The following is a 21,593-nucleotide window of genomic DNA, read 5'->3' as shown; positions in this document are numbered from 1 at the left end:
CGCCTGTCCCCCCCTACCCATCTTTTCACTCGCCAGCCCCCTCCCCCGCCCCAGAGTCCAGACCCCTCCGCTCTAGACCCCCGTCTCCTGAGGCTCCAGAGTCCAGACCCCTCCGCTCTAGACCCCCGTCTCCTCAGGCTTCAGACCACGGGCCCGAATATAGACCCCCCCCGCGCCCCAAGGGCGGGCTCCTCAGGTTCGAGCCCGGGCGCTGAGAAGGTGCCCGAGTCGCGCTGGGTCCCGCCCTGCCTTCCCCCTAGCGGGGTGCCGAGGGGTGGGGACTTTCCCGGCTCAGGCCCGGCCTTCCGCCGCCACCGGGCTATAAGGCGGCCGGGCGGGCGGAGGGAGCTGACGGGTCCGAGCCGCGCTCTCGCTACAGCTTCAGCAGCCCGCCACCGCCAATTCCTGCTGCGCCACAGCCCCGCCATGGCCGCGCTGACGGTGAAGGCCTACCTGCTGGGCAAGGAGGAGACGGTCCGCGAGATCCGCCGCTTCGCCCTCGAGCCGCCCGCCCGCTACCAGGCCGTGCGCGACAAGGTCTGCGAGCTCTTCCCGGGGCTGCTGCGGGCCGGCGCGGCCCCCGGCACCTTCCAGATGAACTACAAGGGTGAGCGCCCCGCGGCCGCGGGGGGGTCCCAGTGACCGAGGCCCGGGGTCTCCGGTGTGGTGACAGGAGGCGGCAGAGGGACACCTGCAGGGTTCGCCTTGGGGCCCCCCGAACTCCCCTGACCCGCTGGGGTGCGAGCCCTGCGCAGGAGGCTTGTCCCCAGAGCGCTGGGGTCACGGATGGGGGCAGAAAAGCCTCTATCCCCCCCCCACACCCCCCCGAGTTTGGGCGCACCGTAGCGAGTGCTTGTGATTGAACAGTAACCCCGGGGGTTGAGCCGACTCGGTGGCGTGACTTCGGGTGTGTCTACACTCAGATCCTGGCGGCGGCACAGCTGATTTTAGGCCTGGGGCGTGGCTTGTCAGGCTCTGTTGTTTTCGGCAGAGATCTCACACACGCAGTAATGAAACGTCACAGGCTTCTTGATAAATAAGAGTTTAAGTTCTAGTCTAGGTTGAATGCCTCAGAGAGGAAGGGAGGATGCCACTGTATGTCACTAAGAGCTTGATATAATTTCTATCCGATACGGTATGCCCCAGAGGGGACCTGGCTGCTCCCCTGAAGGAAAACAGGCACACCAAATAGCTCTTGGAACAATGCTTTGTGCTGCAGTCTTGCCTTAAGAGCTTAACTTCCTTACACAAGTTCCATAAGCTTTTTTGTACCTCTGTAAATGCTTAAGGCTTGTAGGGTGGTCAGATGTCCTGACTTTATAGGGACTGTCCTGATTTTTTTTGGGTTTCTTTCTTATAGAGACTCCTATTACCTCCCACCCCGCCCTGATTTTTCACACTTGCTGCCTGGTCACCCTAAGGCTTGGTCTACACTACAAACTTATGTCTGTATAACTGCATCGCTCAGGGGTGTGGATTTTCCACCCCGAGCCACTTGGTTATAGTGATCTAACACCCCATCCCTCCCCGATGTGTGGACAGCCTTATGTGGACTGTTGACATTGCTACCGTTTCTCAGGGAGGTGGATTAACCATGCTGACAGGAGTATCGTAGCGTCTTCACTAAAGTGCTGCAATGGCATAGCTGCACTGCTGTAGCACTGTGGGTGAAGACCAGCCTTAGAAGGAAAGTACATAAAATGAGACTTGTCTTAGCTCAAATACAGAAGGAAAAGCTCTTGCTGCTGTTCTGCCAACCCTTCACTAACACGAACTGAAGTTCAGTTCACACAATATCCATCTCACACTTTCTTATCCATGTCTTTAGCCTCTAGACCAGTTCTTAGCAAGTCGGCAAAGCATTGAGACTTGCCCACTTCTCTCTGTGAGACTGTATCAAACTTCCTTTAAAGTATTATTCATACAGTGACTTTATGCTGATCAAAGAGCACATATATTTCAGTGCTAACTACTTAGTTCTTAAGTATCTTACACTCAGAAGCCTGTTTTCTTTAGATGATATTTAACTCGTTTATTGTGAAATGGCTTCCTTATAAGATTTTTCTCAGTTCCCACCACTGCCAGTTCTTAAGAACACATACAGTTCTGCAACCTAGCTTCTTCCTGGGAGTTGCTGCTGTGGCAATGTAGTACTGCAGACACAGTGAGACTTATTTAAATACTATTGCTGCAGTGCGTGTGTCTTTAAAACTATGCCAGTGTGGTGGGTGTGTAAACAGAAGATACTTCCGTACCAAACAAACTACAGTACTCTCAAGTAGGGAGGCAGGGTGGGTGAGGTAATACCTTTTATTGGACCAACTTCTGTTGGTGACAGAGAGCTTTTGAAAGCTTGTCTCTCACCAACAGAAGTTGGTCCTGATATCCTGGGACTGACTTGGCTACAACACTATATAGTCAAGTAGGTTAAACTTTGGGTCTAAGTACAGTAAAAGCTGTTTTATTTGGCACTTTATCAATCAGAAAGTTCTATAAACCAGCATTTCTGATCTTCATTGAAAGTCCGGTTGGCTCTGTACCTGGCTCCATGTGGCGCCACAGAAGCAGCGACATATCTCTGCTGCTCCTATACAGAGGAACGGCCACAAGGGTTTGGAGTGCAGGAGGGAGCACAGGCTCTGAGAGGGAGTTTGAGTGCAGGAAGGGGCTTGGGGCAAGAGGTTGGGGCATAGGAGGGGCTTTGGGGTGCTGGATCCAGGCAGTGCTCACCTCCGGTGGTTTCCCCACAAGTGGTGACATGTCCTGGCTGCTCCTAGGCGGAGGTGTGGCTAGGCAGCTCTGCGCACAGCCCCTGCCCTGAGCTCTGGCTCAGCAGTGCCCAATAGCTGGGAACCATGGCCCATGAGAGCTGTGGGGGTGGCACCTGTGGGCAGATGCAGTGCACAGAGCCGCCTACTGTGCCTCCGTCTAGGAGCAGACAGAATAGGTTGCTGCTTGTGGGGAGCCCCTCAAGGTGAGTGCGGCCTGGATCTGGAACCCCGAAGTTCCTCCTGCACCCCAATCTTCTGCCTCCTGCACCCAAACTCCCTCCCTCTTAGTTAACTGGAATTTTTGCTTTACCAGCACCCCTGCATTTCCCCAACATGACAGATAAAGCTTTTTACTGGAACAGGTTTTACTGTCCTCTTTTGCCTAATCTGGGTTCTGTGAGTAAGAACCAAGGGCCATTGGTGAGGTGAGGGTAGATAATCAACACTTTTTTTAGTCTAACAGATTCTAACATTCAAAGCAGTGAGGTGTTGCTTGATTGTTAGTATCCATTCTTAGCAAAATACTTAAGACTACTGAGCATAAGTCACTGTATGAAAACAAGGATTTACTTGCATCTCTTCCTGATTATCACTTCTATCCAGTTTATTAATCTCTGTTTGTTTTCTCCAGATGAAGATGGGGACATGATTGCCTTCTCCAGTGATGATGAACTCAAGATGGCATTGCCATATGTGAAGGATGGCATTTTTCGTATTTACATCAAAGGTAACCTTTTGGTCTTGACAGCCTCTATACCACCACAAAGAGACGCATGGTTGGCCTTGTGCTTCTATCATGAGTTAGAGTATGGCAGAGGTAGTACTCAGAGCTCACCCTTCCTCGGGTACTCTATCACACACTGGCTGCTTCAGGAGCAATAGGCAAGGAACCACGCTTGCCCTCCTTTGCTACAAGGATGGCACTGTGATATGGGTCCCTTGAGGGTAGGGTGAACAAAGCATAAAGAGTGTTTATGGGCTTGGAGGAACTCTATTCCATTTTGCTGAGCAGGGAATAAACTAGCAAATCCACTGTCAGATTCTACTCTACTACAAAATTCACACTATTGGATAGTTACTTTAAGAAAAAAATAACATGGCTGGACCTTCACTAGCACTATCCACCAGTGAGAAGGGGTGTGCAGTTTCATTCTTAATCATGACTCATTTAGTACTCCTCTCTGGTTTTACTAGCATTTTAACATACCTTATAGTAGCACTCTGATGGTTCGAGTCAGTGCTTACATGTACTTTTTCACTCTTGTCACATAGCTTCAAAGACTGACACATGCACAGTTTGCAGATTTACAGATCACTGGTCCGTCCCTTCCTATCTGTTAAACCTGCTTGTTTTCTCTTAACTTCTCTGAAAAGTTTATATTGATGTTTGCATGATGCCTGGAACAATGGGGCACAAACTTGATGGATCTTTGTACTGGCATGGTACAAGTTAAGGAATGGAATAGACTGTGGAAGTTAAGGCTGATGAAGTGGGGGGAAAAAAAGGTTATCCATTCTCAGCCTTAATGTAATGTAAACACAATCTGTTTCTCAAGTGTAGGTATGGGATGTAAAACTACTTCCTTAATGCACAACTTAGTTCTGAGGACCAGTCCTCTAATGATTCTTGCACTGGAGTGATATGAGCAACAATGTAAAAATCCAATCTGGAGAAGCTGGTCCATAACACTTGAGGGGCATTGCTGACATCTGGCTCTGATTTTAAGAGCGGGACACTAGCAATTGCAATACATTCAGCAATGCAGGCCTCTTATTCTAGGACTCTTGCATGTTTGGTTTTTTTAATACCCATTCACATGAGAATTAGTTATTGAGACCAGTCTAGTCAATAGTTCATATCATACTCTGATCCAGATTTATGCTGGCTTTTTCCTGCATATGACTTTAGTCTAAATCATACAACGATCAGCATGGTAGAAGCAGTATCTTGACTAATGAAGGAAGAGAAAAATACCAAAAGAAAAATAATTGCTCTTACAGACTAGAGGTTGTGGTATGCAGCAAAAGTTGAGGGCAAGATCATCAATTCTTGTCTGAGCCAAACCTCTAATGCAGTAGTCTAAGATGGAGTTGTAGAAAAGGTTTGCCAGACTCAGGAGGGAATCACATGACTTCCTAAAACTAGGACTACACTTAAATTTTAAAAGCGGCACTCTTGCCTGAGTACAGATAAGCTAATGGAAAGATGAAAGCAAATGGAGAACTTTACTCTAAAAATAATGGCTTGAAGATTGAGAGGTACAAGGCATCAATTAAAATAATTGGGAATGTGACTCAAACAAATGCTCATCTATTTCAGAAGTAGTAATCCCCTAAAATCCAGTTGTTTCTGTAACCTCTAAACAGTAGTGTAAGTAACATACATACACACACTAATGCAGGGATTCTTAAACTATCCTAGTGCAGACAGCTCCTTCCATCACTTTCCACTTATAATCCTCCTATTCAATACGATTCCTATGAATAGGGCATAAGTAGGCATCATGGGCACCTCTGATTAGTAGGGCTTCAGTGACAAAAGCTAGTGTGTGCATATTCTGTACTAAAATAGAAACTTTCAACCGATCCTATTCCTTTAAATAATTAAAATGGAAATCTACCTGTTTCTTTTGCACTATAAAGGCATTTTCTTTTTAGAGAAAAGGGAGTGCAGACGTGAGCACCGTTCACAGTGCAACCAGGAGCGTCCCCCCAATGTGGTGCACCCCAATGTGATCTGTGATGGCTGTGAAGGACCAGTGGTAGGTGCTCGATTCAAATGCACTATTTGCCCAGACTATGACCTATGCAGCACCTGTGAGGGGAAAGGCATCCACAAGGAGCACAACATGATCATGTTTCAAAGCCCGCTGCTCAATCCATTTGAGGTGAGCAAAACTAACTTCTAGCATGGGGAAAGACTGGTCTAGAGGGGAGCCTGTAGAGGACAGCTAAATGTAAAACTGTAGGTAACAGGCAGCTGTATCTTGTGGTTTATACTTAAAATATTCTGTCTAAATATGTGGACTCATAACTTTCTTCTTCTCTCTCCTCCCCTTCCCCCCCCAGTGGCTTCCTAGAGGTCGCTGGCTTCGTAAGATGAGACATGGGGTTCCACCCTTTGCATGGATACATGGCTGGGGGCACCCTAGCCCTGCCACTCCATGTGGAAACCCTGAGCAGGACTCTGGGCAGGCACAAGGCAGTGCTGCACCTGAAAATCCAAACCCTGAGCAAGGTAAGGATGGAATGACTTGGTCAATGAAGTATTCAGGGTAAAATAACAGATCACTTTTGCATAGTAGTATGGAGTCTTTAGATTGTTTTATACTTTTAAGTATTTTTAAACTAGATTTGCTCGAATGTAATGACTACTGAAAGGGGTGTGTGATTGGATTGTCTGGTAGAATTACCAAAACCCCTCTTTGAACTTGAGGAAAGAATAGATGCACAGTGTACTCTTAATTTTTGTTAACATGCAGTGATTGGTTTTGTTTAAGATGCCTTTAACAGTCAGCCACAGGACCACGTCACCTTTTTGAAGAATGTTGGGGAGAGTGTTGCAGCCATGCTGAGTCCTCTTGGTAAGTGACTTTATTTTAATCTGCTATCCCAAATCCAGCATTTTATCATAGCTTGTATCAACAGGAACAGTGGCTTACTTCTGCCTCACAGGAGACCTGAGCCATTTCTGGCCACTCAGCTGCTTCACTGAGATGTGGTCTGTTCTCCAACAAACATACTAGAGACATTGAGTGTCATTCTTCAGACTGAAGCAAAAGATGAGGCATATGCTACTTTACTGTGTAATGTCAGTATTTAACTGGGAAGAATCAGTGGTGACTCAAGTGACTCATCAGGCTCCTCTGAGTGTAAATAATAGTTCCCTCTGTCATCCTCTAAATCAGGGGTAGACAACCGGTGGCACACGAGCTGACTTTCAGTGGCCCTCTCACTGCCCGGGTCCTGGCCACTGGTGCAGGGGGCTCTGCATTTTAATTTAATTTTAAATGAAGCTTCTTAAACATTTTAAAAACCTTATTTACTTTACATACAATAGTTTTTGTTAGACTTTCTAAACATTGTGTTACTGGCACGCAAAACCTTAAATTAAAGAGAATAAATGAAGACTTGGCCACCTTTTCAGAGGTGGTGTGCCAACCCCTGCTCTAAATGTAGTGAGCAGCGCTCTCTGACATGAGCAGATGAAGCATGTGTACAACCGTATACATGAAAATGTGCACTGAGTTGGTGCTCAACTTGGCACTTTAAGTGCTAGATTTCTACCTTGAAGTATCCCGGAGGGGATGAGAAGCTGTAGATGAAAACAGAATGGTCTCCTCTCCTCTTTCTCTCCACACACCCCCCCCCCCCCCCATTTAAAATAACTAGGATTAATATGAGATTACTGAAGGAACTTCCAGGACTGTACTTCGGAGACAAATGTACTGACTCTTCTTCCCCTCAACTGTTTTTTCCTAGGCATTGAAGTAGATATTGATGTGGAACATGGGGGACAAAAAAGCAAAGTGACTCCCCCTTTTCCAAGTTCACAGAAGAGTGATTCTGAGCCTGGAGGCAGTTCCACTAGCCAGAATGGCCAGACCAAACCAGAAGGGAGTAGTAAAGAACCTGTCACTGAGAGAGAAGATTCTATTACTGAGCAGATGCAGGAGATGGTGATAGAGCCTTCTTCCACAGATATGGAAGTCAGCAACTTCCTGTCACAGGTATGTGAATTCCTTTACTAGATGAGACATGACAAATTCCTTTTTGCCACTAGGCACAGCCATAATGGGTTCTTACTACTATAAACTAAGTAGCATCATTGGAATGGATTTTAATAGCACAAATCAGTGTAGATAGATCTGTGAGTAGCTACTTCTGTTGGGATCTTAGCATTCAATCCCATAAACTCCTCTCAGTAAAGGAAAGGAATGAACCTGTTTCATGTTGATGGTAGATAATAGCAGAGCCTGCATCTTACTCTGGAGAACTGTGCAAGACGTTGGCTCTCTTTTCTTTACACTTACAGGAACAGGGTGAATCCAGTAGTTCTGCAGGGGGTGATGAAGACTGGACCCACTTAACTTCAAAAGAAGTGGATCCCTCCACAGGTGAACTGCAGTCTCTCCAAATTCCAGAGACACAGGGTCCCAGCTCTTTAGACCCATTTCAGGTTCCCCCTAGACCAGGACCTACAGGACTGCGAGAAGCTGCACTCTATCCACATCTCCCACCAGGTTAGTAGCTTTATTTTGGTCAACCATTTGTCCCTTTCCAATGAAGCCTATTATTTCTTGGGTTGCTAGCCGAAGGACCTTAACACTGTCCATCACATGGGTTGTAAGAACAAAGAGCAGAAAACCTTGTCTATGGCTACACTACAGCTAAGACTACCTTGTTGCCACCTCTTGCAGCATTTCATTGGAGTGGTGTTAGAAGCTAGTTAACTTTAGGGTGAGTGTTTTGTATTGCTCTGGATGACATGTAGCTTGTCACTTTCACCTCACTTCAGTTTGTATGAAAAATTACTAGACAAACTGACCAATGCTGCCAGATGCACCAAATAAAATTGGAAAACACCCAAGATTTATGGGGAAGTAGTAAACTAAATAGTGGGGTGTGTGCAATTAAGAGACTCTTAAGAAGGATATTCCACCACTACTAACTATAAGCAGTTGGATGAATGAACCATAGTTTAATTAGCTAACCTGAAAAAGGCAGTTAATTAACAGAAAGCAAGGACAGCATTTCTTAGGGGCAGAGATATTAAGGAGCAGCTCATAAGAGTAAGATGGCCCTTTCTAGGGTGAGCCAGTAATGGAATGCTGGGCCATAATAGCTACTGCCTGATCTCCAGCATCCTTACATGAAGAATAGCTAGAGTCAAGTTTGATCATGCATTTACAATAAGGCAGGTGCTGTTGAACTATATGGCATCAAGAATTAAGTTCTTTAGGAAACCAGGTCAAAGGATATAGCCTTGATAAGTAACTACCTCGCTGTATAACACAGTACAGTTGCTGTTTTGTGGGTACAGAACAAGTTCCCTCAGCTTCTTGCTGTGTTTGTTAAACTGTAACTATAATCCCACTTTGTACTCATAACTCTTGATTTTAACAGAAGCAGACCCCCGCCTGATTGAATCTCTGTCTCAGATGCTCTCCATGGGTTTCTCTGATGATGGTGGATGGCTGACCCGTCTCCTACAGGCAAAGAAATATGACATTGGGGCAGCACTGGATACCATCCAGTATTCCAAGCAACCACCTCGTTCCTAATGGCATTTGTGTAGGCTAGAGCACTTTCCTGTGAACTAATGAAAAACTGAACAGCAGTTCTACACTGATGCATGTCTCCCTATCAGAGGTGTCACTGTCTGTCTCTGTTTCCATGCTGGGGGGGGAAAAATAAATATTTTCTGTCTGTTTGTGAAATATCAGATTACTTGACTGTAAAAGCGGCATGGTAACCTAGCCACTCCAGGGACAAACTGCAACACACTAATACATCTTGGTTGGAATTTAGTTTAGGAAGAATACCTAACCTGGAAGAACTCAGTGTCTTGGGCAACGTAAAGAAGTTAATCAATGGTCTCTAGAAGCTGTGACTGGAACTGCTTCTCATGTTACAGTGACTGTTCTATACCTACAGCAGTGCTGGGTGCTTGATCTAATCCTAAATAAAAAGTGGAAGACAAGAGTTCTAGAAAAGAGTAGGATTAACCTCTCTTTAGAGAGTAGACAACTGGGGTGGCACCTACTCCAGAACACACAGCAGCCCTGGATTGGCAGAAGCTTACACACAGGAGGTTGTCTCATAAAAAATTGATCCCTGGACTACCCGGCTTCAGCTCTCAGGGCTTTAGCAACCCCTCTACCTTAGCGCATCTATTTACACAAGTATCAGAGGAGGGTTTTTGCCTTATTTTGCCAGCAACCCAATAGCACCTACTAGTCCAAAGGAAAGTCCAAGCCCTTGGAGAGAATAGCTACACTTCCCACTCATTTAGTAAATTCTTTACTCCCCCTAGGAGGAATGACAAGCTTGAACCATGTCTGCCCTACAATTAAAACAGTCAATGCAGGAGTGAGGGCTCCTACGTGAGTTGTAGAGAAGTATAGTAGAAGCTGAGGCTGTTTCTGCGCGCACACGTTCTCTTTGTTAATTTGTAATGGAAGAGCAGCAATTGGGGTAATGACACAGAAGCACTTAGTTCAGTTTGCTCTGGAATTAACTTTTCAAAACAGTAGATCACCCAGGCCTCCTTGAGCACTGGTAGTCCCCGCACTTAGTGAAGTACTGGCTCTCCTAAGCAACACTACAGCCAGTGACAGTTATGCAGCAGCAGGGCTTTGCCTCTGGCCATATGGGGAAAAGCACACCTAGTGCTTATGGCCAGGCAAGAGCCCACCTTTCAACTTCCTCCTCAAACACACCTGCAAGGAGAGTACAAGGCACTACCAGAGGAACCTATTGTATTGAAAACAAAATCTGTTACTTGTGAACAGTAAAACCCCACAATAATTGCTCTGAACAGTCAGTTACCTGAAAGGAAAAAATCTCAGGTCAGTTTTTCTTCTTCAAACAGAAATGTCAGAGAAAGATGATGGATATTTCCCTCAGGAAATTCATTCCATGTTAATTCTAACTTTGGAAGAAGGTGAGGAATTGAGATTCTGTCCTTCCCAGTAACATTTCAATAGGCAGCTAGAGAGGAGTTAAACTAGGGACACCAACAGGCACTGGGGGAGGGTGGCAGCACAAGAAAGTCAAAGTGCAGAGCCTGGAACTTTTCAAAGATCATCATCAAAATCATCATCTGTGCAAAAGAAGCTGTTACTTGGAGCAGTAAGACGCTGAGACACCCCACTAGAGCTAGCAAAAGGATCTGTAGAAGTAAAGGTCTCAGCATCCTTGGATAAATAGTTTGCTGGCATCACAGTGCCTGCCAAGCATAAGCTGCCTTCATTGTTCTCTGCAACACCAGACCCTGCCCTACTCAGGCAGTCTTTATATTTTCCAGAAAGCACGCCCCCAATAACTGCATGGCTGACATCAAAGGCAGTCTGCCCCCTGGCAGCCAGTGTGGTGCTATGAAGCTTTGAGGCATATTTCTGTGCTGTTTGCTTACTGTTGGTGAAGCTCTTTTCAGTTTGGGCACCTGGGCCTGGAGATTCAGAATCTTCCTCCTGCTGTGGATATCCATCAGGCATTAGAAAGTTTCCTGCAGAGGCCCTCTGTGTATCTAACTTCCAACTGCTCTTCTGTGCTGCAGGGGTTATGTTACCATTATTACAGCTGCTGGGAGACGGGAGAAATTTCTCCCACTTGGACATGGTGACATTAGCTGACTCTGGAGCTTGTGTATTCTCAGGTACCCAAAACTCATTGATAGCAGGAACCACAACGCTGTTACATATATAATCTCCACCGTCCTGGTCAGCTACCGTTGTTGAATCTTTCCTGCTCTGTAACAAGAAAACAAAAGGGCTGTGCTTGCTGGTGCTACAGCCTAACTACAGTGAGCCTGGTGAACACAGAACTGACAAGAAGTAATCCTGTTCTTCCAACCAGCCTCACTGCTATTCCTGATCACTTCACTTTCCAGTGAGAGGTGAAATTGGTACAGAGCCAGCTATTCTGACGTATGGTGAAAAAGAACAGTCATGAAGCAGAACCCACTCTGCCCAGGTCAGCTCTACTGTCCAAAGAATAGGAGGTGTTTTGAAATTGTATTTCACTAGAGGTTGAGTATATCCAAATATTTCATTTCACTTACACAAAGATCATAAAAATACACATCACTTAATTAGTCACCAGCATATAATCCTAAATATGCAGATGAAAGGGGAACCCTGCTGGTTGATTTCCTGACCTCTATTGGGCTGTCCATACATTATCTTTCTAGGTATTCATCTTGCCCCATCACTGTAGTATCTGAGTGCCTCACAATCTTTAATGTATTTACCCTCACAATACCCCCAGGGTCAGGGAAGTGCTATTATCCCCATTTTACAGCTGGAGAGCATGGATACTAAGTGACTTACCCCAAGGTACCGCAGGAAGTCTAGCGGAGCAGGACACTGAACCTGGGTCTCCCATGTCCAGCCTCTTTCTCCTCCTCTCAATGAGGGAATAAGTTGCACCTATTAAACTGGGGTCCACACTAGCAGTTGTACTGATTTCATTATTTTGGTTAAAAAAAATTCACATCACTAACTAAAATATACTGGTATAAAATTGTTTACAACCAGGGCTCAGACTGGGAAAGCTTAGAAAACCAGGACATCTGGTATTTGGGTGTAGCTCAGCAACTCTTCTTTAGTCAGCTGCCCAGGGTGCAGTTTCATCCAATCCCTGGTTTGAAAAAGGAGGCCTGCTTGTAAGAATTATGGGCTGGAGGTTGGCTCTTTATTTACTGAAGTTGTATTTCACTCCTCTCAACCAGAGGACAAATGAAACTAAACTAAGAAAGGGGAAGAGTAAATAATTACTTGTGAAATCTCTTCACTGACTGTATATTCAGCAAACTTGATATTCATTACCACCACCCTCTGACTCCTGCACCACAGGGCCAGAGCCACCCACTACACTGTTACTGCTTGATACAACAAGCAGTCACTGCCCAATTGTGGCAAGAGCAAGGAACGCATGATACCAGGAGCAGTGAGGAAGGCCAGCCAAGTCCAGTGCTAGCCTGGGAAGTTGGAGACCCAGGTTCAATTCCATGCTCCACCACAGACTTCCTGTGTAACCTTGGGCAAGTCACCTAGTGTCTCAGTTCCCCGTCTGTAAACTGGGGATGGTTAGCACATCCCCATTCTGAACAAGGGATAAATACATAAGGTTGTGAGGTGCTAGGATAAGTACATGACCCCCCCATTACCATAATATACAAGGTCAATAGGGAAAAGCTGAGCTAACAGGAGATTTTGACAGCAGCCCTACGCTATAGCCAACTTACTGGTGAGGAGCATGCACTCACTGCATGCTGTACTGATGGGAGAGTCAGGCAGAGCGGGTTAGTTTACACAGAAACCACTATATTTGACTAACTATAACCTTCAAAGATAAACTACTGTTATGCAGATTTGCCTCTTGCCTCCCCCGGAAACAGATGGTTACAAGGAAGGGTGGGGGGAAGGAGGGGAAATGACTTATAACAACCTTTGAATGAAGCACACACATAAGGCTAAAGAAAATAACTTAGAGGTAGGAAGCATTCGCTGCAACAAAATACCTCAAAGGTTTTGACTTTCTTGGCTTGGCCAGTGAGCCCATAAATTCCCTTTTCCTCAAAGCACTCCTGAGCATCGTTGTGGCGGAAGCTGCTCTTGCGTTTCCTGGTGGGGGAGCAGGAAATGGGAATTCATAGAGATGTTAGATTAGCTCAGATGGGAAATTTCATAGATTAAAAAAGTGCAGATCTACCAAGAGGTGAGGTTCTCATCTCCAAGTACCCAACACTCCTCAGGTCAGTTTGGATTGATAACTGCAGCCTCAGTGAAGTTCAGTGAACATGCTCAAAATACCGCCCAACAAATCCTCACCATCAAGCTAAAATAAGCATTATGGAAGAAGTTATTTTTGTACCTTTGTTCTTCCACAATGTTCCTTTTATGGGAGTACATCTGCTCTCTGTCTGTATACACCTCCTCCTCCTGATCTTCACTGTCCTTGTGCAGATACTTATTCCACCGGCTGACCAAGGGACTGAATTCCACGTCTTCTTCCTACAATGTTGTAGATGACTCAGAATGACTCCTCCAAGGAGCCCCCACAGGTGGAGTCACCACAGATACTAAAAGCCCTAACTTTCATTGGCTTCAATAAGAATTGAGTGTGCTCAGCATGTCATGGGAAGAGATCCCAAACTGAGCTGTATTAGTGGTTATGTTCCAAAACATCATCATGGAGCAGAGCTTCCACACATCCTTTTCCATTCACACACTGTCCTGGAGCCTCCCCACTCACAGGCTAGTTCCTCCATTTGTTTTATAGCTAGCACACAGTCTTCAGAACAATGTAGAGGGAACACTGGCCTCTGCACTACATGGCACCCTCCTTGCTACTTTACAATTGATTTAGCTTTGTAGATACCATTTGTCTCATAGTGTCTTACCTGCCTGCCCACGTTTTCTTCCTGTGGAACTCCTGTGTTCTCTTTGTCATTATTCACTGGTTCCTCTACACACCTAAAAATAAAAAAGAGTTAGTCTAGGGTTCCTAGGATATTTGTCTTGTATCTATATGCACCTAACCATTAGCACCAGGGACAGAGAGCAGGAACAAAAATATGTGGGAAAACAAGTCCACAGAACAACAGATGCAAACGATAGGCGTTACTGTTTCCACTGGCAAACCCTATTTCCCAGATATTTGCAAGTGGACTGGGTGGTTGGCGGAAGGCCTACTTTTTCCTACCCAGTCAGAGTAGTAAGGCTCCTTTACAACTGTCAATGCTCAAATGACCCATTCATTTTTAATCATCATGAGTGATATGGGAGTGTGTCTTTCAGGGCAGCCTGCTTAATCCCACAGATTCTACACTAATCAGGGAAAAAGTCAAATTCTGCTTAAAGCCCATTGAGATCAGAAATTATTTCCTCCCCACACAGAAAAATATAGAAAAGCCTAAATGCTGAAGCACTACACATACTTCAGCTAGTTTTGACTGACTACTGCAAACAAGCAGAAGGTTCTACTGACAGCTAGGAAATTTGAGATCAGTCTCCCACAACTGAATTCTATGGTGATGGAAACAGAAAACCAGTCAGTTTTTCCAGCACAGTGGCCATTACACCCAAGCTGCTGACATTAAACAAACCTCTCAGCACTAGCGGTGGGGAATGCCCACTGATTCTTAATGGAAACTACTTGAATTCCAACACTGCAAACAAGGAGGTGGGGATTTTCATTTAGCCTCCCAACCTGACAGTACTGGGACTCACCCTTGCACTATTGCAACACTGCTTAACAGAGTCGGCAATAGGTCACCACTCCCAGTCAGTCAGGAAGTAAACAAGAAGGGCCAGTTTCAAAGATCATCCACTGCATTTTTGCATGTGAACTATATAAACACAATTTGTGCAATTTATCAACTGAACTTATCTGACAGGACTTCTAGTGAAAAAACAAGGTTAGGACAATATGTTCCATGGATAATTTGCCCCTAAGATCTGCTTGACATGACTGTGTTCCACATCTTTGCAACTGTAAAAAAATCACTCCCTCCAGAGATCAGCATAGGTAGTTTCCATTGAGAGGTCTGATACGTTGAGTGCATTCACTGAGACTTGCATATTAAAATAAAGGAACAGATAAGAAATAATCAATACTCTACCAAGATGTTCCCTCAGCTGCCACCTCCGTCCCAGCCCGCAGCAAGTTTAATTTTTGGACATGGCGTCTACAGTCAGACCCAGAGCCTTGGCCATAGGCCTGAAAAGGAAATTAAGACAGATGAGGGCTGAGATGCTGCAGAGAAGGCCTCGCACCAGCTCTAGCATGACACAAAGAAACAGTCTCCCCACACTCACCTTTAGCAGCATCTGCTTCTCACCACACACTTTGCAGCTCCATTTTCTGCTCTTTTTAACCTAAGAGAATGATTTGAGGAGAGCAATCAGCACTGAGTCTAATAGCAGGGATGTGCCATTTGCCTTCAGGCCCCAACTGCCCAGCACACAGGGACACATCACCCACCTGTACTGCTCCAGGCCAACACTGGCTGCTGCGGCTTGTCTCCCTTCAGCTGGACAGAGCTCTGAGCCCCTGCAGTGCTCTCAACAGACCTCCCCAGGCCTCAGCTCCCTGAGGCCAGAGCACCCCTATAGACCCCCCTTGGCCAGAGCCGCTGCAGGACACCCCCAAGACCTCAACCCCACACCCTAACCCTCCTGGAACCCAAGACCTCACCACACCCCCCAGGCCAGAGTCCCATGCAGGACTCCCACGCCAAGATCACCCCTTCCCCCAAGCACCAACACCTGGAGGAATTCTGCGCCACTGCGCACACGCAGAATTCACATTCCCCGCAGATTTTTTTCTTTCCTCTGCAGAAAATACATTACCGGTATGTTGGAGAGGCGCTGTAGTTACGCCTTTCTCCCACCAGGGGCTGCTCTGGCACCAGAACAGAGGGCAGCTGGCTCACCGGCCATTGCAGCCAGCAGGCAATAGGGAGAAGAGGCTACGTTCCTCACAGCTCCCTGCATGCGGGACCAGGTCAGGAGGCATGGGATATGAGGTGGGCAGACAGAGCAGGGCGCACAGGGCTACTGGGAGGGTCACAGACTGGGGTTTAGATGGGCTAGTGTGGGAGGACAGACTGGAGTGGGGGGCTGAATAGGTGCAGGACACACGGGAACAGGGGTGGCTCAGCGGGGTTGCAGGGACACAAGGAGACGGGGGTGCAGGGATACAAGGGGATGGGGGTAGCTGAGCAGAGCTCAGTGACACAAGGGGCATCTGAGTAAGGGTGCAGGGACACATGGGGTTGGGGGCAGATGTGCCTGACTGAAAGAGAGGCTAGGGGTCAGCCAGAGTTTGCATGGGGGAGGCTCCCAACTCCCTAACAATCCCCCACCCAAAAACCCCAACTGTTCTATACTTCTTCCACCCACACCCAACAACTCTCCAGGTTCACTCCTAGGATCCTTCCCAGCAATTACTTCCCTCTCCCTCAGCTCCTCCATTACCCTGACTTCCCCAAGCCTTTGTATTGCTTCTGAGGGGTGCAGTAAATAAGCTACTGTATTGTAGTTTAAAATAATTACTCAAATTCTGTATTTAATCTACAACCCTAATTATTGCACTTAACTCACACAATTAACTCAAAAAGATTAACCAAGATTAATCAGTTTTAATCGCACTGTTAAACAATAGAATATCAATTCAAATGTATTAAATATTTTTAGATGTTTTTCTATATTTTAAAATATATTGATTTCAATTAAAACACAGAATACAAAGTGTACAGTGATCACTTTATATTATTTTATTACAAAGATTTGCACTATAAAAAGATAAATGAAATAGTATTTTTCAATTAATCTCAGACAATATCATAATGCAATCTCTTTATCGTGAAAATGCAACTTACAAATGTATTTTTTTTTGGTTAGGTAACTGCACTCAAAAACAAAACAATATAAAACTTTATAGCTTACAAGTCCACTCAGTTCTACTTCTTGTTCAATCAATCACTAAGACAAACAAGTTTATTTACATTTACGGGAGATAATGCTGCCGGTTTCTTATTTACAATGTCATCTGAAAGTGAGAACAGGCCTTCGCATGGCATTGTGTAGCCAGCACTGCAAGGTATTTATGTGACAGATATGCTAAACATTCGTATGTCCCTTCAGGCTTCGGCCACTGTTCCAGAGGACATGCTTCCATGCTGATGACGCTTGTTAAAAAAATAATGCGTTAATTAAATCTCTGACTGAACTCCTTGGGGGAGTTGTATTTCTCCAGTTCCATTTTACCCGCATTCTGCCATATATTTCAAGTTATAGTAGTCTTGGATGATGATGACAGCACACATTGTTCATTTTAAGAATGCTTTCTTTGCAGATTTGACAAAATGCAAAGAAGGTACCAATGTGAGATTTCTAAAGATAGCTACAGCACTTGACCCAAGGTTTAAGAATCCGAAGGGCCTTCCAAAATCTGAGAGGGATGAGGTGTGGAGTATGCTTTCAGAAGTCTTAAAAGAACAACACTCCGATGCGGAAACTACAGAACCCGAACCATCAAAAAAGAAAATCAACCTTCTGCTGGCGGCATCTGACTCAGATGATGAAAGTGAACATGCGTCAGTCTGAACTGCTTTAGATCGTTATACAAACCCCTCATTAGCATGGACGCATGTCCTCTAGAATGGTGGTTGAAGCATGAAGGGACATATGAATCTTTAACACATCTGGCATGTAAATATCTTGCGATGCCGGCTACAACAGTGCCATGAGAACATCTGTTCTTACTTTCAGGTGACATTGTAAACACGAAGCAGTCAGCATTATCTCCTGACAATTGGAGAGGATCGCTCAGTGGTTTGAGCGTTCGCCTACAAAACCCAGGATTGTGAGTTCAGTCCATGAGGGGGCCACTTACGGATCTGGGGCAAAAATCAGTACTTGGTCCTGCTAATGAAGGAAGGGGGCTGGACTTGATGGCCTTTCAGGGTTCCTTCCAGTTCTATGAAATAGGTATATCCATGGGTGGCAAGTTTGTAAAAATTTTGGTGGGGCCCAGAACCCGCCCCCAACTCCGCCCCCCCCAACTCCGCCCCCACCTGCCTAAGGCTCTGGGGGGGGGGGGGCGGGAGTCTGGGTGGGGCAGATGGGGGGGGGATTAGGGGGGGGGAAGGGGTGGGTGCTGGGTGGGCTGGGGCAGGAGGGGGGAGAGGGAGGTGCATGGGGTTGGGAAGGGTGTGTGTGGGGGAGGAGGGGTTTGGGGATAGGAGAGTGCAGGTGAGGACTGTGGGGGGCTGAGGATGAGGTACAATGCAGGAGGGGGCTCAGGCTAGGGGGGAGGGTTGGGCTGTGGGGTGAGGGGTGGATGAGGGGTTCATGATGGGGAGGGCTCAGGGGGAGGGGGGGGGGGGGGGAGGGGGTGAGGGCTGTGGGGGAGGGGGAGATGATGCAGGAGGGGGGGCAGGGCAGGGGCAGAGGGGGGCTTGGAGTGTGGGGTGAGGGCTGTGGATGAGGGGTTCATGATGTGGCGGGGGGGCTGGGGGCTGGGGGAGGGCTAGGGGATGGGGGGGGGGGGGAGGGGGGGGGGGGAGGGGGGAGGGGGGGGGGGGGTGGGGGATAGGGGGGAGGGGGATGGGGGGGTTCATGGGGGGGGGGGGGGGGGGGGGGGGGAGGATTAGGGGTGGGGGGGGGGGGGGGGGCTGGGAGGGGCTGGGGGGAGGGGGGGGGGGGGGGGCTGGGGGCTGGCTGAGGATTAGGGCTCTGGAGGGGGGGGGGGCTGGGCTGGCTGGGGCTGGGGGGGGGGGCTGTGGGGGGGGGGGGGCGGGGGGTGGGGGGGGGCTGGGGGGGGGGGAGGGGTGGGGGGTGGAGAGGGCTGGGGGGGGGGCTGGGAGGTGGAGGGGGCGGGAGAGCAGGCAGGGGGGCCCCTGCCAGGGCAGAGGCAAAACTGCCTGGACAGGCAGGCGACAGGGCAGCAGGGGCGCGGGCGGGCTGGGCAGGAGGGAGGCAACGAGCAGCGGCGGCGGGGGAGGCAGGGGGGGCAGGCGAGGCGGCGCTGCGAGGGAGGAAGGCGCGGAGGGAGCGGGGGGGGGGGGCCTGACCCAGGCCAGGGATCCAGCAGCGGTGGGGCAGGGCTGCGGGGCGGCCCAAGGCCAGGGACGGGGGGCCGGGGAAGAGCTCCACCCAGGGGCCGCTGGAGCAGGCAGCTATTGCCCTGGCCATTATGGGTATATCTCCATATATTTAAACAAACTTGTTTGTCTGAGTAACTGATTGAACAAGTAGTAGGACTGAGAGGACTTGTAGGCTATATTGTTTTATATATGAATAGTTATTTTTTGTACATAATTGTACATTTGTAAGTTCAACTTTCATGATAAAGAAATTGTATTACAGTACTTGTATGAGCTGAAATGAAAAATACTATTTCTTTTGTGTATAGCACAAATATTTGTCATAAAAAATAAATATAAAGTGAGCACTGTACACTTTGTTTTCTGTTTTGTAATTGAAATCAGTATTTGAAAACATCCAAAAAGTTAAAATCAATGGTATTCTATCATTATTTAACGTGATTAACCGCACTTAATTTTTTTTAATCATGTGACTAATCGTGATTAATTATTTAAATCGTTTGACAGCCCTAGTATTAATAAACCTAGTAAGGAATCTATTTGTCAAAAAACATTTCTTTTGTTGTCTGTATTGTTACGGACAAACTTGCTGACGGGTATTTTGAAATAAATTACCAAATTAACTGAAACTCGCGTGACTGTATTGTACGAGTTTTACAAATAAAACATGTAATTTTATAAGGTTGTGTGAGGAATTGTAAATCTTTGGTGGGGAATTCCCCCAGGAGTAAGGACCGACCTCCCCCCCCCCCCGGCCAGGCCCCCCCAACTAGAACCCTCCGCAGGACCCCCGCCCCCAAACACCCCTCCCCCCCAGGCCAGGCCCCCAAACATCCCTCCCCCCCAGGCCAGGCCCCCCCACAGCCCCCCCCGCAGGACCCCCCCAAACACCCCTCCCCCGTACCTCCCCAAGCCGCCCCACCTGGTGGACCTGGAAGGTGCCGCAGGAGCAGCACCTCAGCACCTGGAACCGCTGCCCCATCCCGAGGAGCGGCCGCCCCGAGCCGAGCTCCGCAGACCCCTCCAGCGCGCGCCGAACCTCCCCCCGCACCCGCCCTTCGCTCCCGGCTTCCGGTCACACACACTGGCCTCTACTTCCGGCGGAGAGACCGTCCCCCTGCCAGCTGGGCGCTCTGCGGTCCAGTCCGCCAACCCCGCCCCCTGGCGGAGCTGCTGAGGCGCCTCTCGCGCAGAGCCCCGCCCGGCGAATGGCGGCGGCGCGGGCTGAGCTCGGCCCCGCACCGCTGTTTTGTTTGTACGGGTCTGTCTCCCCGCTTTACTGTCATGCCGCCCAGCGGCTGACTGAGGAACTGCAGTTTAGCACCAGCCTGAAAGCCGGGGTGGTTTTCACGGCTTAGGTCTATTTGTAAAACCGCCTCTTGATGCTTCTACCTCCTTCCGAGCACGGATATGTAAATAGGAGCAGCTGGCTGCTCCAGTCCCCCGTGTCATTTCGCCTCTTCCCCACTCCAGCTGCTCTGCAGGCTTCCTCCTTCCTTCCCCCTGCCCTGGCTCTTACCCACTCCCCTTCCTTGCCATGTCTTTCTGCTCAGCACATCCTCCAAACTGAACTCCACTCTAACGTTTGCCATCACTCTGCTTGCATGTTGCATCCCTGTCTCTGTGTCCCTTTAGTCTAGTTACACTGGGCACTCTTTGGGGCAGGGACTGTTTAACTTTGTACAAGGCCTACCTGCCTCGAACAGGCCCTATTCTAGGTTAGCCCTAAATTCTACCATTCTATAATCAGATACCTTTGGTACCTCACAAGAAGCCTTCCCCAACTCAGACTGATATGTCATTACACCTTCAAGGTTCATCCAGAAATGTTAGTGTTCACAAGCAAGCAGCTCTTTCATTTGCTTTTGGGTATATAATGTGAGACACTGAGTATCCAGTGCTTGGCTAAATGGAATCTCTCTTCATCCATTTAGTTCAGGGGTCGGCAACCTTTCAGAAGTGCTGTGCCAACTCTTCATTTATTCACTCTAAGATTTGGCGTGCCAGTAATACAATTTAACATTTTTAGAAGGTCTTTCTATAAGGCTATAATATATAACTAAACTATTTGTTGTATGTAAAGTAAATATGTTTTTTAAAATATTTAAGAAGCTTCATTTAAATTTAAATTAAAATGCAGAGTTCCCCGGACCAGTGACCAGGACCTGGGCAGTGTGAGTGCCACTGAAAATCAGCTCGCGTGCCGCCTTCGGCACACGTGCCATAGGTTGCCTACCCCTGATTTAGTTTGTAATTAGGCAGTATTCCATGCAGTTCAGTGTTGATGGGTCCAATGACCTCTAGATGTTTGGTTACTTTATGGGATTAATCAGTACAATTTTCTTCCTAAAAGCAGTTCTTAAAACTGCCTATACTATTAGCACAGCTCTTTGACTTTTCAAATGCAGTCAGCAGTAGTAAAGTAAGTTTATTTGCTATTTTTTAGTATTTGTACTGCTGCAGCATCTTGAAACCCACCATAG

At 47.4% G+C, this 21,593-nt stretch overlaps 2 protein-coding genes across 6 annotated transcripts; one reads left to right on the top strand and one right to left on the bottom strand.

Moving 5' to 3' along the window:
- The first annotated feature begins 309 nt into the window (after positions 1-309).
- On the top strand, positions 310-9,211 carry SQSTM1 (sequestosome 1). 4 transcript variants are annotated; one of them, XM_039484348.1, is made up of 8 exons: positions 310-607; positions 3,403-3,498; positions 5,415-5,533; positions 5,841-6,009; positions 6,272-6,355; positions 7,254-7,501; positions 7,807-8,014; positions 8,898-9,211. In XM_039484348.1, the coding sequence occupies exons 1-8, from the start codon at positions 427-429 to the stop codon at positions 9,053-9,055; spliced, it is 1,263 nt and encodes a 420-aa protein (XP_039340282.1). In that variant the 5' UTR covers positions 310-426; the 3' UTR covers positions 9,056-9,211. The 4 variants fall into 4 exon arrangements, with proteins under 4 accessions (XP_039340282.1, XP_039340283.1, XP_039340280.1 ...); XM_039484349.1 differs by having other exon boundaries at positions 312-607; positions 5,430-5,533; XM_039484346.1 differs by having other exon boundaries at positions 313-607; positions 5,415-5,659.
- A 431-nt stretch (positions 9,212-9,642) lies between these two features.
- LOC120370132 (MRN complex interacting protein) lies at positions 9,643-20,186 on the bottom strand. Of its 2 annotated transcripts, none has more exons than XM_039484351.1 (7): positions 20,033-20,186; positions 15,317-15,376; positions 15,121-15,218; positions 13,900-13,972; positions 13,371-13,510; positions 13,018-13,120; positions 9,643-11,245 (listed from the first exon to the last, which is right to left on the bottom strand). In XM_039484351.1, exons 1-7 carry the CDS (start codon positions 20,090-20,092, stop codon positions 10,571-10,573), a joined length of 1,209 nt encoding a protein of 402 aa, XP_039340285.1. In that variant the 5' UTR covers positions 20,093-20,186; the 3' UTR covers positions 9,643-10,570. The 2 variants fall into 2 exon arrangements, with proteins under 2 accessions (XP_039340285.1, XP_039340286.1); XM_039484352.1 differs by lacking the exon at positions 20,033-20,186 and adding an exon at positions 15,483-15,638.
- Positions 20,187-21,593: the final 1,407 nt, after the last annotated feature.

Source organism: Mauremys reevesii, linkage group 8 (genome assembly GCF_016161935.1).
Source record: "Mauremys reevesii isolate NIE-2019 linkage group 8, ASM1616193v1, whole genome shotgun sequence".
Taxonomy (NCBI): domain Eukaryota; kingdom Metazoa; phylum Chordata; order Testudines; family Geoemydidae; genus Mauremys; species Mauremys reevesii.
Note: the sequence above shows the minus strand (reverse complement) of the source record. Positions and strands in the feature narration are given on the sequence as shown.